The sequence below is a fragment of the Takifugu rubripes genome, chromosome 4, assembly GCF_901000725.2.
Source record: "Takifugu rubripes chromosome 4, fTakRub1.2, whole genome shotgun sequence".
In the NCBI taxonomy this organism is placed as follows: domain Eukaryota; kingdom Metazoa; phylum Chordata; class Actinopteri; order Tetraodontiformes; family Tetraodontidae; genus Takifugu; species Takifugu rubripes.
In genome coordinates, this window is record NC_042288.1 from 3,301,506 (window position 1) to 3,320,626 (window position 19,121).

General features: G+C 41.7%; 1 protein-coding gene across 21 annotated transcripts; it reads right to left on the reverse strand.

Annotated features, from left to right (window-relative positions):
- Positions 1–87: 87 nt before the first annotated feature.
- Positions 88–18,168, reverse strand: lrrfip2 (leucine rich repeat (in FLII) interacting protein 2). 21 transcript variants are annotated; one of them, XM_029835009.1, is made up of 27 exons: positions 17,962–18,168; positions 16,802–16,957; positions 13,454–13,540; positions 11,299–11,358; positions 10,635–10,700; positions 10,489–10,524; positions 10,293–10,355; positions 9,189–9,236; positions 9,007–9,075; positions 8,713–8,802; positions 8,227–8,283; positions 7,834–7,887; positions 7,660–7,716; positions 7,227–7,298; positions 6,852–6,965; positions 6,434–6,475; positions 5,874–6,005; positions 5,384–5,488; positions 4,200–4,370; positions 3,898–3,990; positions 3,483–3,575; positions 2,261–2,362; positions 1,802–1,934; positions 1,452–1,622; positions 1,298–1,377; positions 1,106–1,210; positions 88–886 (listed from the first exon to the last, which is right to left on the reverse strand). In XM_029835009.1, exons 2-27 carry the CDS (start codon positions 16,889–16,891, stop codon positions 776–778), a joined length of 2,301 nt encoding a protein of 766 aa, XP_029690869.1. In that variant the 5' UTR covers positions 16,892–16,957; positions 17,962–18,168; the 3' UTR covers positions 88–775. The 21 variants fall into 21 exon arrangements, with proteins under 21 accessions (XP_029690869.1, XP_029690870.1, XP_029690871.1 ...); XM_029835010.1 differs by having other exon boundaries at positions 5,384–5,455; positions 17,962–18,167; XM_029835011.1 differs by lacking the exon at positions 11,299–11,358.
- Positions 18,169–19,121: the final 953 nt, after the last annotated feature.

Here is a 19,121-nt window from a genome sequence, read left to right on the forward strand (position 1 = left end):
GAGTATTAGTTCCACATCCAGGACTGCTGTGCTTCTACAGCCATCTACACCATTTGACCGAGGCCAATCAGAGGTGACACAACACAATTGTATACGCTGATGTAATTTACACATTTATTTTCAAGAAATCTTAAATATTTGAAAAATGTCAATGAAACTGCAGCAGACAATTTGTTCTACATATTTTCAAATAACTGACTGCACTTTTTTTTTCCTTTTTAAATACATCATTCTGTACCTTTTAAAACCATTACTGTTTCACTGAGCAGTGCAAACCCCTCCAGTCTCCAAGTGTGAAAAGGCACTTCACTGTGTGTGGAGGGGAAGGTGTGGGTCCAGAGCAGCCGTGGGAGGGTGGGGGGTGGGGACTGGTTTAAAAGCAACATTATATTCATTCATGCAACTTATCAAAAAAAAACAAAAAAAAAACAGCCAAGCACCCAGCCAGAGAGAACCTTGAGGATAACATGATGTAGTACAAAGCTCTGAAAATAAAGTAGGGATGAGAAGTTTCCTCAGATGTCTCTTTTACATTTGGATTATTACGAGTCATTCCTCCCAAAACACCGGTAGACTAGACGAAACCCAAAACTTCCAAAACTTTAAAAAAAAAAAAAAAAAAAAGAGGCTGTCGAGCCTTTTGCCTGTGCTACAAGTTGGTTAGCTACAAAATCAAAGTGTTACAGCTAGAAATGGAACTGTGCTCCAGATATAATGTGGCAGTCAGAGGTCTGAGGTGTGTGTTTAAGGGCTTCCTTGGTGACGCTGCCCGGCCTCACTGCTGTGACAGAAGGGCGTTCCTGTTGGCCTTCATCTTCTCAAGACGCTTTACTAGATGGTTGTTGGTCATCTCCATCTCCTCTATCTTATCTAGAGCTGTGCGCAACTGCATAGAGAAGAACAGGAATATTTAACCTCATGATACAGTTGTAGTGGGAAGAATTTATCAATAAATTCCTCTGGAATTTCTGATCTGGTGGGCTTTTAATGAAGATGTGACTCGTTGCAGTAATGGTGTGTTGTTTTAAAGTAAGCAGTGCAATCAAAAGCATTTATGTCTGTGTTTACCTGTAATTTCACAACATTGCGGCTGCATTGTCTTTACCTCTCTTTGAAGTTTCCTCTTTTCTGCTTTGAGTTCATCTTCTATCTTCTCTGAGTTGTCTGCGGATGCTTTGTATCTAGAGACTTGACCTTCAAGTCTGTTAATCTGGAAAACACAGCAGTGAGAGCTGTTGCCACGCAAACACGCAAAGAACACCTGATTTTATTATTTATCTAAGAACTTTTGACTTACATTTTGTTCCATTGTACCTATTTCCTGTTCTGCCTTCGACAGCTTGAATTTATATTCGCTAATTTGCCTGTTGGCATCTCCTGTGCATAGAGACAGACACTTGTGAGTTTGAAAAAGTAAACTTAAATTGCTGGTAAACACAACAGCCACTCACTCTGCATCTCAATAAAGTGAAGATCTGTTCCATTTTCCATCCTCTCGCCATCTGTGTACAAACTGTCCATCTTTGAGTGTTTCTGCCGCTCCTCCTCCAGCTGATTTTTCAACTTCCTTATCTGAGCCAACAGTTCGTCTTTCTCCTCTGCCAATTTCCTTAGCCTGACATCTATGTAAGCAGAGGCAAAATGTGTTAAACTGGTGACGTTAACTGTCGGGGAAGGCTCCTTTTTCTGCTGTGGTTCACAGCACACATTTTGCTTGTGTAAATACTCAGCTTCTTTGCTCAGTTTGTCCAAATCTATTAATTAGCACTGAGTAAACCTCTTCAGTTCTTTGTCCACTCACCTAGCGGGCCTTCCCCTACAGACTCCAGCAGCTGGGCGGCCTCTTGGGAGACCACAGTGATCCCTGAGGACGGAGGCTCATGATTGACGTCTCCATTTGGTGTTCCGTCTGGGATGATAACCAGTCCATGTTTCTGCAAGAAAGATTAAAAAGAAACCCGCTATTGGTTACAATTAACAAGATAAGATCCGGATGTGACTGGAAATAGCTATACCACAATAAACAAAAATGAGGGATTTTGTGATTTCCTTAGTACAGAAATGTCCTAGATACACTAAACAGTACCGAAAGGCTAAACCAAGATAGAATCGTTTACAGAAGTTTGGGTAAGATGTGTAGCAGCACAGCAGCAGGTTTATATTAATGTAGACCCAGCTGGCCAATTTTCAAGCAGAAAACTGAATGCCATTGTATTGAAACATTTGATCCCTCTAAAGGTCAGTCGTAACAAAGACCTACCTCAGCACTTTTGGCTTTCCCCTTGATGTCAGCAAGCTCATCTCTGAGCTCATCTCTTTCCTTCCTAATGCAATCAAAGTACTCTTTCTGCCTCTCTAAGGCCTGGCCACAAACATGAGCAAAGACAGGAGAGGGCAGAAGAGGTAGAGGAAAAGTTGGAGAGTCTCAGAATACAGAACACACATGCAACACACATGCAGTGGGCATGTGTCAAACAACAGAAACACACAGTCCACAAACAGGAGAATGTGGCATCATGCTCACAGTGGGAAAAGTTAGGAGGTGTAGTAAAAAAAAACACACTGATGACATTTGGCCTTTAAGGAACGTAAAGGTCTCAAATAGCTGGAGCCATGCATGTCATGCTGCAATATCCAGCTCTCTAACTGTTGCACTGACACCTTATTTTCAGTTTTTATTTCCCGTACTGGTCACCATGCCAATGTGCTTGTATTGTTAGCAAAAAATAAAACAGTTATATCAACATGCCAAATTCCAAACTGGGAATGTGGATTGTTCCAGGAGCCTCATTAATAAATGTACAAAAAGAAGGTAAATTTACTCCCACAATAGAAATAATATATAACAAGGTAATTTCAAACAACCCCAGTGATTGGAAACCAGAGTGTTGGATGTAAAATCAATAGCAGTGTGTAAAATGAATATTTTACCACATGTAAACCAACACTCCTTTGTCTAAGGAGTCAAACCTGGAGCTGAATAGTGACCCATTCTTACAGTAGAACCTCCCAGTGTTGTTCTGTGGCAATACAGAGCAACACCACATCAACAATGACTGCATCATTTGAATGCCGTTGGAAGACAAGGGTTCTTGTATCTAAGGTTTGTGCTGAAAGAACTCAGTGTAGAATTTAACGTATGATCTCGACCGTTTCTGTTCATTTATCATTTTTTCCTCAATAGTTGTGTCAACTGTATAAGAGGCAGCTATTTTGGCTGCTATTTGTGAGTGTAAGAATTGCACATGCATGGCTATAAATCAGCTTACTTTGGTTTGTATGCACTTTAGACCCTTTGTGTTTTGTCTGTATGCCAACATTGTCACATTTCCTGCGCACACTTTTAGAAATGAGGCCCCAAGTATCTGCTAGTATCTACAGGTCTCCAACATGCAGCGACAGAATGAGACAGGTGCACAGATCTCAGGTCTGTGCATCTACTGCCTCATCTGCTGTCAGAGCATCCATGTGGGACCTCCTACCCCAATCTTTTTGTCCTTCCAGTTTATGGTTTCCTGGAGGTCAAACGCCTCTCTGGTGAAAGCGTCTAACTTAGTCTGCATTCGCTGGTTCTCCTGGAGGGTTGTGGAGGGGTGCAATGCCAAGATGACACCAAAGATAACAGGAACAGGAAAAGAGTGAATGGAAGAAAGACTGAAGAAATAAAAATGCACACACATACATACAGATACAACACTGAAGAAACTGGAGAAACAGAGTGAGATGATACTGAACAGAGGTGCTGTTCTTGCTGAGAAAGAAATGATGGTACAGAAGTAAAGGCCAGTGGAGATCAGTTTTAGAGGATACTCACACAGGCAGACAGGCCTTCCAAGCACTGCTAGATTTAACCATCTACTACGCTTAATACAGGTTCTCCAGCGAGGGTGAGTTTACCTCTATGAGCTCATCTCTCTGACGGATTCCTTCTTTCAGTTCTTCTTGTTTATGCTGCAGGACTGTGCATGTGTGCTTCTGCCGTTCAAGTTCCTGAAGCCGCAGAGAGAACAGTTTAGCTACAACTGTCCAGCACAAAGTGATTTAAGGCATCTGGACACCGTAGAGAAACAATTTCATGCTCTTAAGACTCCGAATGATGACGACAGGCAAAATAACACTTACTGGAAGAAGACAAATTGAGTTACACATTTGCACAGACTTATACAGACACATCCTTTTTGTATTTACATAGACCTCACCTTTGACTTTTCTTCCAGCTCCCTCTTCATCTCAGCCATCTGTTCCTCCATCTCCTCTATGACGTCCTTTAGCGTGTCGACTTGATAGATGAGGTTGGCTTTGTCGTTGTCCAACTGTGCATTCGATACCATCGCTTTCTTATACTTTTCCTCCACCTCTGCAAGTGACTCCTGATGAGTCAAGGACATGTGGGTTAGTGAGATATGGGGAGCGAAGACACGGCACACCTACATGCACCATTTCTCGTTGCAAATGTGACCTCATTTTACTAAAACCCTTTAACACATGTTGACCAAATATACAACACAATAAATTAGTTAAAAAATATTTTTTAAAAAGCAAAAATGTGGCACTATTCGAGGCATTCTTCTTGTAATTTTTGTATGAGGCTTCAACCATCAACAATTTCTAAAAACACAGATTGCTAAAAAGCAATGCAAGTCATTTGATATTTTTGACTGAAATATATATATTTGATCTATAACTATATCTTATACAATGTGCCAATCTTTGACTTTTTACCAGTGCACTTCATATCTATGTTTGCATGGCTCTTTCCTGACTTTGTTCTGATGAAAATCAATAAAAGTATGTTCTTGTTTACTTTATTTGCAGTGCATTGAGCTTTCTGTTAGGAATCATACAGTTGGTACGTATTTGTGATAAATAGTTGCTGATACTGAACACTGATCACAATGCTAGTTTTTAAAGCGAACAGCAAAAGCAGGAAAACAAGATCTAACCAGTAACCCAGGAGGTATGTTGAAAAGTCAGTTATGGTGCACCGAGTAGAAAAAAAAAAAAGCTAGGCTGGTTAGTAAACTACTCTAAACAATAAAACAAGTGTCCTTTTAAAAGAGAAAAGAAAGTGATGGTAAAATTCTGCCCGGAAACACATTCTCAAAATCGAAAGCATGTTATTCCTCGGCATGGGAAGCATATTGAATCTTCTTCTCACAAATCTACATCCAGCTGCACTGTGGGAGTGTCTTCTTTTCAGGTCATAAACAACAAGTGGGATCAAAAAATGAAGAGAAGATCATGCAAAGAGTAGCACACAAATACAAGGCATTATGGGGGCTACGGGGGGGGGGTGCAGAGTAAGGAGGAAAAGGAGGGTTAGTGATGCCAAACTGCTCCCAGAGAACAAGAGAAGGCATGCTGTGAGCTCAAGCCCCTCTACCTTCAGCTCTTTAAGCCCTTGCATGTACCGCCCTTCTACATCCTGAATCTGGTCCTTTAGTTCATAGATATCCTGCAGAGGACATGGAAGGAATGCTGGGTTGAACTGGAGATCAGAGAAGGTGGGGAATGTCAAGGAGAGATAATTAAGCACCCATGCTGCCATCTCAGAGACAGTCCAGCAAACATACACATGATCAGCCCACCCAGACATACGAGCAGAGCTTCATAGGACATGATAGATCCCTTCCTCCGTGCACACATGAAGGAAAAAAAGGGTAATCCAAACACTGAGAACAGCTGGAACTCACAACAGGGGAAACTCTGTGGCAGATTCAAGTAGGACAGCGAACAAGGTGTAAACATGTTACCCAGACTGGGTTTGCATTTCAGCTTGTGCGATCGCCTAAAACCTAGTTCATATTCTGGCATTTTTTTCAGCCATTGGAATGGGTCATGTTTAAAGAATGGTGAGACCGTGTACACCTTACCCTCAGCTCATTCAGACTGGTATCGGGGTCGTAGATGCTCCCCGTATCTGTGCTGCCCCTTCGAGATGACGTGCCTCCCAGTGAAGCCAGTGTGGCTGCTGAGAGGCCTGGAGTTGCACATCTGGAAGATGGCTGAGAAATCACACACACCCACACAAACACCCCAAGTCAGAAAAACATGAGGAAACCACATCTCCAAGTTGTTATATAACAGTCAAACTATTCCACAGAACACCTACTTTAGAAGGAAGCACTAATGTGGAAAAGTTTGCTTTACAGACTGGACAAACTAGTTCATGTGTGCCCACAAGTCAAAAATGGAATTGGCCAAAAAACAGTTTATTCAGTATTTCATATACTGTACACCCGGTTCTTAAAGAAGATGGAAGAATATGCATTTCATTATTCACAAGGATAATAAAAAGTGCAAAGATGACCTTTTGTTAAAAGTCAGCTTCTGGCTAATTTCAGTTTTTTTTTAAAAAGACTTCTGGCTAATTTCAGTTTTTTTAAAAAGACTTTTAAAAGTCTTTTAAGATGCAAAGCAACAGTGAACTTACCCGACTATAATCTGAATACTGCTTGTCACATTTTTCATCCAGCTGAAAGAAACAAACACACAAACATCTGTTACAAAATGAATTACAGGCTGCGTCACACAGGGCCATGCTGTGAATTATTTCTTCATCTGTAAATTAGAGTCAGAGTTAATAATCTGAAGTAAATGTTGCACGTTCTCATAAAGAGATCACAAGCAAGTGAATGAATCATACACCTCCTTCAGAACATCACATTTTCCAAGTCCATGCTCTTGCACCGCTGCAACCACTTCAGTTAAAAGTACTCCACAACCCTATTTTCTATCATTGGCGATTATAAGAGTGAGGGAATTAGTTATTTTCTGCATCATGCATCACTTTTAAAACAGTCCGCCGGGCACTGGTGTTGCACTGCAGCTTGGAGAACACAGCCACTTACAGCATCCAGATCTGGAATGCTCAAATCATCAAGGTCAGAGACGATGCTGCCTCGTCGGTTGGAGCGGCTGAAATAATCAGCAGCTGACTCACTAATGTCAGAGAAGTCAGACGACTGCTCACACACACACATCAAGAGTGGAAATAGTGAAATTAACAATAAGAAAACATCCACAGGGAAAAGAATGATCAGCCAAAGAGAAAACGACAGATGGAAACAACAGCATACATAAAGAGATCACTGCGTAAACTAAAACATTTTAAAATCATGATGGCTTTAAACTCTCTTGCAAACACAAACTTTGATAACGTGTTCCCATAAGTGTGAGCAACAGAACATTCTGACTTTCTCACAGCTTCCGACCCTTCAGCTCACCACACTGTCTCTGCGGCCTTTGCTGGCACGTTGCTGGGAAACACTGCTGACAGTGTCGTCGTCTGAAGAACACTGAGAGGAAGAGTTTACACAAACACACACACGCGCACGCACGCACACACACAGGCACATGGTGAGGAAGAAAGTCATTACTGCAGGCTCAAGGCTCTTTCCGACAGCAACCTTTATAGGTATTAACATCCATTACTTCATTTAAAACCATTGCTCAGCTGTCAGCACGCAAGAAAATTAATTTCGTGCAATTAAAACTAATATTACAAATGAACTGCAGAGGAAAGTGGTTATTCTCACTTTTCACTAATATTTCTACTACTGGAATCAGAAATGGGAAGTCTGGTCCTGGAGGGGGGGGTGTTAATAGTGGGCGCGTATGTGTGAAATGTTAGTTGACATGCAGGGTGATTGTGCTCACCACAGGGCTGCTGCGGGTGGAGCTGGCTCCAGAGGAGTACCAGCTGTATTCAGAGGGCTGCGGATCAAGGGGTCAGAGGATCAACAAAGAAACTGATCAGGCCACAGATTGCATTTAGCTGCAGTGGTGTTAACCTTTTCGTAATGTTTTCTGACAAACATTCATTGGACTTACAGCTCTGGAATTGTAACCCGAGCCATAAAGACTGGCGTCATCATAAATAGAGGCCTGGGGGCATATGGGGGAGATAATACAGAACTCAGCAAAACAAAAACATCTGTAATGCAGCTACACAGGTAGGCTGTTGAATAGGCTGCTTTGTATGGGTCATGCAAAAACAAACACACTTTGCCTTATCAACATAAAGTAAGCCGGTTTGTACATATTAAAAAAAAACCTGGCTGAACACAATGTCCAGCAAACCTCAGATGGCAAATGTGCTCAATAATAAACAGTAGAGGAATATAAGCTGTCATAGCCACCCTGGACATTTGGTCACATGTCCAGGGGCAGGTCTACTTTTGCAGACTAACATGCATGGAGTTGCTGGCCACTAAGTGAACTGACCATACTGTAGCTGCGAGACAGCCCTGTGCCAACAGTGGAGGAAGAGGATGAGGTAGCCTGTCAAAGAGGAAAGAGGAAAGTAGCAGAGGAATATCTGGTGGATAGAAGAAAGCTTAGGCAGGACTGTGAGGTGGAAACAGGTAGACAATTTTGCTGATCCTGTACAGTTTAGGTGCAAAGTATTGTAATGATGCGGAAGGTGATTGTGTTGGCCATTAAAGTGCTGTCAGTTATGTTAAGGCAACCAGATGTTAAATAGAATGGAGAGATTTCTTCACTATACTAGCTACAAAGCAAAACTTTTAAATAACAAAATACAAATACAATCCATTATTGCAGATATACCAGTGCAGTAAAAATATTTTTCTTTGCTTTTTTTCAAAAAATGTCTCATTTACTGACCACAAAGACAAAAATTTGCTGCTTCAAATGGCTCTAAAAATCAATATTTGAAAGAGCCGGCAGCTGGCTGCCAGGAGGACCAACCCGAGGCTGATAGATGGAAGTAGAGGGGGAAGGCAATGGTTTGGTCTTCGTAAGGCTGGTATAGTTCCTCTTATCATGGTACAGTCCAGTCTGCAAGAGCAGTGACCTCTCATCAATAGGGTATTATTCACATATTCAACATGGGATCACTCCACACAGTCATGAGATGGTAATCACTTAGGGAGGATATCAAAAATAAACTCATAATCATGCACTTATCAAAAATAAATGTCCACCACAAGCCCACACAGATTAGTTTACACTCCCTCCATGCTCCAAAGCATTAACACTGACCAGAAGATGCTTCTTGGAGGAGCTGGAGGAAGCCCTTTTATGGCTATGCAGATCATTGTAAACGGAACTCTGACCAGCCCAGAAAAGAAGTGTGTACAAAGAAGAGCTATATGAGACAAAAGATAAAAAGTGTACCTGCAGTGATACATGAATTTTGACAAGCACGATTTGTGGGTACATACGGTGGAGCGGGAACTCTTGAGGGTGGAACTAGTGGTGAGGCCATCAGACTAAAGTGGGAACAGGACGTTTGATCAGAAGTAGACCAAATATCTGAGCTGTAGTGCTTGTGCTGATCTAACAGCAGTAACAGATGCTGGGACCTGTCTCACATATCTGTGGCAGAATGTGAAAGCTGGTGTTGCATAATTTCCCACTTGTTGAAAAAGTGTTTACCTTTGCCATTTCTTTTATGACCCAGGATTTTCCTGCATGAGTGTGCATTTACTAAACACGCAACAACCAACCAGCAATCTACTCTTACTGAATGTGTGTTTATATGTCAGCATGATAACTCCAGGTGTCAGGGGCTGACATTCAACACTAGCAGTCATAATCCTACGCTCGCCATTAAGATGATTTAGGCTAACTCATTATTAGTGTATGTGATTCTAAACACAAACCCACATCATAGCTAAAGCCAACACACAAAACTTACTCTATTTGTATACATTCTATTTCTATAAATGTATACATGAGTAGAAATGAATATGTGCTGGTTGGTTGTTACTAAACACGCAACAACCAACCAGCAATCTACTCTTACTGAATGTGTGTTTATATGTCAGCATGATAACTCAAGGTGTCAGGGGCTGACATTCAACACTAGCAGTCATAATCCTACGCTCGCCATTAAGATGATTTAGGCTAACTCATTATTAGTGTATGTGATTCTAAACACAAACCCACATCATAGCTAAAGCCAACACACAAAACTTACTCTATTTGTATACATTCTATTTCTATAAATGTATACATGAGTAGAAATGAATATGTGCATCTGTTTCCACTTTTTGTGTTTGTCTCAAATTAATGCACATTAAAGGCAGAGTTCTGTGAGCGGGTCAAGGAGCTTTGCGTGCTAAGCACAGCTAAGCAGCATGTTTGAAAAAAAAGAAAAAAGAAAAAAAAAGGTTGCTTCATGAATGTCTGCAGAAAAGCCACTCCCCATCTGTCCAAAATTACCTGTGCTAACACAAAGCTTGTGTGAACTCTGCATGCCAAGAACGCAGGTATTCAATTAGCTGCCAAATGTCTCACGCATTCTGTGCTCTCACAATACGCACCAAGCCATCTTTTCTACGGGAGCTGGAACGACTGCCCGTGTCGCGTACTGATGATGAGGTTGACTTAAAAAAAAATAAAAAAAATAAAAAAAACAGGACAATTTTCATTCATTATTTTTATACCACAACCCAAAATCAAACAGCAGTGTGCCCCAAAAAGAAGATAATCTTATTAAGATGGCAGGGAAATACACACCCTGTAGCTACTAAGTGACATGACGTCATCATCCAGCTGTCAATGAGGAAATATGGAAAAACATGGATGAGAGATTATCTACAGGATTAAAACGGAGGATAGAATGTAAAAAATAAGCAAAAGAGAAAATGTGTGTGTATACAGACCTGTCGATGACGGCTGGTGGACCTACTACTACTACTACCAGAGGATCTAGCTTTTTCTGTGTCAGCCTGAAGTGAACAATGAAAGGGGGAAAAATTAGGAGTAAAAATAAAAAGGCTTAGTCACAGGGGTGAGTAAGGTGAATGCAACAGTAAAGAGTTACTATGCGAACCACAAACAATGCAAAACAAATTCTACCATTATGTTTATAGCCAAATTGATGTCATAAAAATTCACATCTATTACCACCCGCAAGGCACCATCAAGACTAGAAAAACTGCACTATCACTTTCATTTTGATAAAAAAGAATTAATACACACACCACATCTCTTTCAATCTCCTTCATATATATATATTTTTTTTTTTACACCAATACACACAGATGCATGCAAAAGTTTGACGTTTATTCTAATGGTAGCTGGATGAGGCGAAAGACTCAAAAACCCTTACTGCATATGGACTCACCCACTCCAAATAAAGTCAAAGGCCAATGCCTCCACTACAAATACATGCAGTCACAGATTATGGACTCTCCAAAGCAAATACTCTAGAGCATATTTTCACAGTGAAATCTGCGAGTCAGTGCTTGGGGTTGACTGGGACCCAGCTCCTCACAACAGGCTGTTAGTGAAGTGTGAGCTTGCAAAATACTTGCACTAGCCTACCATCCACTGGTGGATCTGACCCCATTTTCTGTTGCTACTGCTGGAGGAGTGGTAAGAAAGCTGGAGAAAGGGAGTGGAAGGGAGGAACGTGCCAGAAAAAACATACAATTATGCTTTACTTAAAACTGCTGAAATGTAAAAAGCTGATGACATTTCAGGAATAAGACATTTGGTTTTGTCTGTGGACATGAAGCACTTTTCTTTTCCATTCCGTGGGCACAAGAATTATAAACTTCATCTTAAACAGTATTTCAATACAAAGTCAAACAGCTCCCCCCATCCCAGGGAGTAGGGAAAAGAGACATTTGCAATTAAGCTCCAAAATAGTCCAGAACAGAAGTAATAATGTCCCATATGTGTTGAGTCAAGGTCAGGTTGTTGGTATGAAACATTCTACCTCTGTTGCCTTCATTAAAACTAAGGCTGGGGCGATTTGCCTGACGTGTCGCATGACAAGTACTTTTACCTTTTGTCCCAACTTTAGCATCAGGATTATTATTTTCTGTGTTTCTGTTACAATGCCATTAATAACAGTAAAATGTGGCAGGTTATTATGAACTGATATCCAACAGGTCTTAATCCAACCTCATTTATCTGCCCCATGGCCACAGCTGTTTGGCAGCTGGTGACCAAATTAAATGACCACGATCATGCTGATGTCTAGGGTGACCAGACGTCCTCCTTTGCCCGAACATGTCCTCTAAAAATGTGCCTGAGCTGAATTTCAGAATTGTCCATCATTTTATTCTAATACGGCCTCAAACATGTTTACACTGGGTTAGTGTCTATGTCCTTAAATGTATACACTGCTGCAATGAGATCAACTGAAAAATTACAGGAGTAGGAGTATAGTTTTAATAGATCAAAAATAGGGCTTTACACTTGCAGTGCAAAGGTAGAGCCCTGCAGGGATGCACCTGACATTGTACTGAAAAACTTGTTGGGGTGGAAAGACAGTATTACAAGTATTTCCATGTGACCTGTATGAGCAGTGGCAACAATTGATGAACTCATGTCAGATCTTGCATGCTGATATCTTTAGTTGAAATAAATGCATCACCAAGCTCAATATCTAGACTTAATTAAAAGGGAATAATGAAAGAAAAAGAAAGACATGTTCAGACCATGAGTGGTATGTTCTGCCATCATTTATGGTTTATTAAAACAGCTTGTTGCCTGGTTGAAATATAAAGGTTTCTTTTCAAGACTGCTCTGTTACCGTATTTTCAAGACCATAAGGCGCACTGTATTAAAAGGCGCAGTCTCAGTTATGGGTGCTATTTCTGTATTTAAAACATACACAAGGCGCACTGTATTATTAAGCGCATGCTGAAACATACAGTAAAAAATGACAACGGAAGTAAAACAGTGAGTTTCGACATATTTATTGAACAAAATATTCATTCTTCCGCCACAAAACCATCAAAGTTTTCATCTTCTGTATCTGAATTAAACAGCTGCACTATTTCAATGTCCAACATCCCGAATTCCTCTTCTTAATCATCTGAATCGGACTCACCGCCGCTGCCTCATAGTCTTTGTGAAGGAGTGTTCGTCTTCCGTCATCCAGCGCTCTGTCCGTTTCCGTGGCAGCCGAGAACCACGATGAACGACGACTTCTCGTGCCTCGTTGTGTGTATCGCCACCGTGCTGGTCCCTTTTTCTCCACTTTGTGGGTCAAAGGGATGTCAAAAGTCAGAGGGATCTCATCCATGTTGGTGATGTGGCTGGGTGCGGTTATCTTGTCGCGGCAGTAGGTGCGGAAGATGGACACCCTCTCCTGGTAATCCGCGGGCAGCCGCTGCGCAACAGTTGTCCTCGCGCGTATGGCGAGATGCCGCCGACTCATAAAGCGAAAACACTACGATTGCTCGATTACCATTTTCAGCCGCATATTCGATGGCCTGCAGTTTAAAGTACGCCTCATTCATACACGTCTCGCTTGACCGGCGCCATTTTAGGGGAGCCTTACGCGTAGGTGTGCCGCTAATTGATTGGCGGAGCGTTTACCGTAGTGCACCCACCAAAGGCGCACAGCAGATTTTGGAACTCAGTCCACACACAAGGCGCACCATATTATAAGGCGCACCGTCGATTTTTGAGAAAATCTCAGTGTTTTTGGTGCGCCTTATAGTCGTGTAAATACGGTATATACCTCTTTTTGCTGCCGTTCCAGTTCCCTCATTCGGATATCCCGTGCCTCTGCTCGAGCTGCCCTCTTTGCTGCCAGTCTCGCCTCCGCCTGTGATACACAAGCACACACTTGTTAGTCATAAAAAGAAATCTGTAACAATGTCGTTTTGCCAATGACACACCCAAAAAGGGAAAGGACTAAGCACACATCTGGGCAACGCTTCAAACACACACCGGATAATTCACAAGTATATTTTGAGTATTCAAGTCATCTGTGGTCAGTTATCAAACAACTGTTATACAAACTGAACCCCTGAGAGCCTATTGAATACAATGACATTATACCCTTATCTAATAACTTTACCAGGTTTTCTGCTGAAAATGCTAAATTTTACTGTTTCCGATTTAATAGAAAACAACATAACTTACAAATGTTGTATTCAAACAGATGGTATTCATTTAATCAAGCTATCTATGCTTTTAATTTGGTTGGCTTGATGGATTTATTTTTAAAATGATGATATGACCGGATGACTTATCTTTTTCTGATAGAGCTATCAATAGTGCTGGACAGTGAGTTGATGACCAATTTTGTCTGTGATTCACAGCTTCAGAGTCCTCTGCCATGGCTTCCGTGGATTGTCAACACCAACAATATATAGTAGCCATAATTTTCAGGAGGAATGATTTGAAGAGCTTGAAGGGAGGTATGCCAAAAACAGACAGGGAAGTAGGACATGAACGAAAACCATTGAGCGGTGTGGTCCTCTGGGAAAGAAGCCATGCTAAAACACCAATAAGGTTAATTTAAAAGGCCCAAAAAATATCCCAGGTGAATTTGAACAGGTAATTGTACAGATGCCTTTAAAAGAGTGCAAATTTCAGCAGGTCATACGTCCCTTACCACACTTCTAGTACATTTATGTTTTGTGCTGTTAAAGTGACAAGACAAGAATGGCATGTGTGCACAAGCAGTCAAAGTCTTTATCTCTAACTAAGGCTAGTCCATAAATACAGTGTGGTGTGTGTTGTATCTCTCTACAGACAAACACTGTGAGCATTCCAGCAATTTCTTATCTAGCCTGTCAGAAAGTCTGCCTGTGGGTATCTCTTCCTATTTCAACAATAGCCTGAAGTCTAGAAACCGTTTCGCAATTGTTTTGGACCGATTTTTCTTAAGTTTTTGGTACACTTAATGTCGTGTTAAGGAGGTCGGACATCTGTGGATTCAACAACATATAACTGTGTGTAAGGTAACCACAATGAACTCAAAGTATAAGGAAATGACCCACGTACAGTTCGACAAACCAGTTTTAGTGTAACAGGAGCAGAACAAACACCTCATTCCAGAATGGCTGGACAACTTGCGTTCCCATGATCAACTGTGGTTATGCAGCAGAAGAAATGTACAACTCCTAAAGGTAACCAGCAAGTAAGAGCTGGCTAGATAAACAGCGTGGATATTAGATTCTTTGGCCCGTTTTAAAAGCAAAGTTTAAGCAGATTTATACATTAAACAAACTGGAGGTGACTTTTATATAGAAAGGTAAAAACAAAGTGAATTTGTCCTTCTATGTGGGAAGATGGTGGTTGCGTTCTGCACCTGTTGAGCCGTCTGACAGTATGACCTGGTCTGCACAGCAGCACAGCTGAGCTCTCTGTCTCTGGCCTATCTATAGCCTGGCCCATCCGGCCATCAATGCCCTGACAGCCATATCGCAGGCCTGTGAAAGTAACCTGAGCACCAACAGTACACCATCAAATTCGCCACCTCCAATCTGAAGCCTGGCAAAACACCGTGGAATCACCTGGATAACTCCAGCACCTCTGTGTTTGAGCTGCTCTAGTTTAAAATCACTCTGTGACAATATATTTTAAAAATAATGTGATAATATGGACTCCAGTGGAAAAACACAAGTATCATCAACAGCCATTACAGAGTATTTAATTCTCCTAAAACAGAAATGAAAATACACTTAGTCAAATAAGAGCAAATACAAGCTTTGGATTCAGTCACGCTAAATGTGTTCTGCAGATGGTGTCCTCAATAGTACATCAACACAAACCCTCAAAATGAGCATGTGTGTTCTTTATGATAAAATATTCTCGAAGCAGACTACTTCAATTAAATAAGTTGCGCTGCTATCAAAAACAAAACCCTGGAAATAAAGCTCGATCAGGCTCGCAGTTATTGTTCGTTAGCTGCTAAGTGAACCTGCAACCTGCAGATAAGAACACTCAGCCACATCCACCCAGACCAGCTGACCTTTTCCGTTGCAACAATAATATCTTGGTACCACAAATGAATTCTAAAATTTGGCTTGCTCTTAAATCTTTACACTGGTATTCAAAAAGCCGGACCACCCAGTAATATAAGAGGTCTCAGGCCTCGGTCGGTGACGCCACAGGCTCAAATTCATTCATGGTCATTCTCAGTCCTGATCTGTGCCAAACCCAGGCAGGCACTCAGTCACTGTTGGACAGACAACACAGAACAGATGCTGAAACGTTGTGAAGATTTTTTTTTTTTGGGGGGGGGGGGGGGGGGGGGGGGCAGTGATGTGCAACAGGTCAGACAAACCCCTGCAGTTGATCTAATCTCTGGTTTGCTCCACAAAGCCATTCAGATTTAGGGCCTGACTGGGAGGGTCAGATGACTCATGATTCTATGATCAGCCTCTATGACTATAAAGAGAAATGCACCCTTGTGCCAAGGGCCCAAGAATCTGTGCTTTCAAACAGTGCAGATAAAGTTTTATTTAAATGGGTCAGTGCATTACAAGTGTTACATTTCCTGCTGAAAATGCAAGGAATGACCTGACCTGATCATAAATCTGCATGAAATTATTATTTTATCAATGTCTAGCATATTTAAAACATGCTCAAAAATTCAGAAAACGAGCTCAGCCTTTCATGCTGGTGGCCAACCCAAACTGGAAAGAGGTTAAGGAATGACAACCAATCCTGTGTGGAACAACATGGAATATTCTCAGGGCAAGTCCACACATGCTAGGCGGCTTCTATCCTCAGCCTGAGTTTCTCTCTCAAATGAAAATGCTCCAGGTCAATCTCTCTGGGGTCACAATCAGCTGCCTCTGGTAACATAAAGGCATTTCTCCTGCATGTACTGACCATGCACATGCATGCATTTGGAAGACAAAACAATGACATGGGTCAGTCCCAGCTTGTTCAAACAACTTGGTGTTGAATACCAAGCCAGATTTGTTTCTATGGTATACACTTGGACTCTTTCCACAATTAGAAGATCTTTCTAATCCAGATGAAGAGAGAGTTCTGTAAAACTCTATGCAGGAAAGCCCAGACAAAAACAATGTATGGCAGGTCTGTGAGTGATGGAATAGAAACTTACCTCTCGAGCAATGCTACTCAAGGCCTCATCCTCTGCTGAGAACCGGTCTTTCAGAGGAGCTCTCTTTCTACCAGTGCCTTGTGTCCCCATGCTGTGTGCAACTGCGGCTCTTTCGATGTGTTAAACCCAGTAATACAGAAAATTGTGAGGCAATACCTTGAAAACAAACAAAACAAAACAAAAAAAACAGTCATTTGAATGGGTCGGTAGACCAAGCATAGGGATAATAAGTCATTTTCCTAAATTGTAGCAAAAATGTAGCAAACTGGACTGCTGCAACCTAATGAATCAGCATCAACAAATCATATCCAATATAGAGGAATCGTACAATGAAAGGGTTTTGCAACTAGGATTGTTAGCTGGGAACGACTGTATTATTAGGTACTGGATTAATTTCTTCAATCCAATAAAGCCCATGCGGTCAGTCTGAACAATATCAAAAATAGCTGTCACTAGTTACAGCCAGTGAAAGGGAAAACGCCTAGTTAAGGTCTCGACTGGCTGAACGGATCCAATCGACACATGATAATGTGAATATCACACACGTTGAATGATACATTTGTTCCTGTAGTCCCAAAAGAAATTCTAGGATTAAAAATCTCTTGCACTTGCGCCATGCTCGATTACCAATCAGATAAGCATTAAAATGTTCGATCTGATCTAAACGCGATTGTTGATCCACCAACTTAGTTAACGCGAACTTAGTTAAATAATCTACATTAATTGGTTCGGAAAACAGCGTGCCCTTTCAAATGTACAGTATAATTTAGCTTCATTACTAATGATAGCTACGCCAATGTTGTACCACATTGTCTAAATATACTAACACGAATATTGGCTATGGTTAGCCAGTTCATACGTAGGCTAGCTATAAATGCTAACTTGCATTTCGCACAAACGGAATTCGAATTAAGATGTTACCATTTTAGGTGCTTGTTAATCGGATGATAGTCATTTCTATATGTCACAATTACCGCAACAGACCATTCCCCGAGCAATGAGCTTCAAAATGTTCAACAATTTAGCACCAACGTTACGCAAATCAGTTGGCTGGCTGTTTAGCTTCGTTAGCCAGGAGAACTAGCCTCCACTCTGAGGAGAGGCAGACAGGGCAAACTGGCATTGATCCTCCGTAACATTCCCAACCCGCAAACGATTACCTTCGCGACACCGTTAAAATACCCGCGACGCAGCCAAAGCGCTGTCTCTTTTCCCAGACGGTTTATGTGAGATCCATTCGGTTTCTTTTCAGAGAATTTAGGTGTTTTTGTCTTCTCTGACAGCTGTCATCGGTCCTCCGCCTTTCCACCGCTCTTCACTGCCCTCCTTTCCCAGTTTCCACACACTGGTTACGCTAAAAGCCCCGGATGTAGGAAAACTAGGGTGTGATGCCTTCACGGGACGTCAGATATATCAGCGTCGGCTGCTGTTACCAAGTGGACATACAGCAGTTTCTTATTTTTGGGTGGTCTAAGGACAAAATTGGCTCTACAGCGCCATTTATCCATATGTTTCCGGAGAGGCCCCCAGATATGGTCTGACCTGCATGCATGAAATCTGGTAGGGCTATGTAATGTACCCAGATGTACAAAGAAAGTCTCCTGGAGCCATGTTCCAAGTAAAACAAGAAGTGTACCCTTTTGAATTGGAAATGTGATTTTGACCCAATTCTTGTCATTTTTGGGCCTCTTACTTTAGCCAGCTCCGCCTGGGGCTGTCATTGGATCTTTTTCATCAGAGAATGTGGCTGTGGCGATGAGGCACTTTTGGTCTCACCAAAGAAGAGGGAGGAGCTGTCACTCAGATATACTTTGTCAAATCAGTGCCAAAGGTCATAGGTATGGCGTGGTCTGGGTCTGAGCCAAATTATTTTGCAGGTTTTAATATGGGGGCAACAGGAAATGGCATGTTTGACACTGTCACAGCTTGGTCTGCATGTGCCGAGAACATTCATCTCAAACTGAGGAATTCAACAAGATCTTGATGACGCTTGTTGAAAAACTCCCAACTTTTCAGCGCTCGTGGCTGTGACGGCGTGGTGAATGTCTCCACATGAATTGATTTCTATGCAGGTTCTGCTGGACCTCCTCTGCTGGACCTCCTCTCTCTCTACCCATCCAGCCATCAGCAGGAGGGTCGCCCGATATGAGCCTGGTCCTGCTCAAGGTTTCTTCCTGTTAAAGGGGAGTTTGCTTGCTTGTTGTGGGTCAGGCACTGGGATTCTGTAAAGCGCCTAGATACAATTTTGATTGTAACAGATGCTATATAAATAAAGATTGATTGATTGATTGATGAATGGAAAAGTTATTACAACTTATGT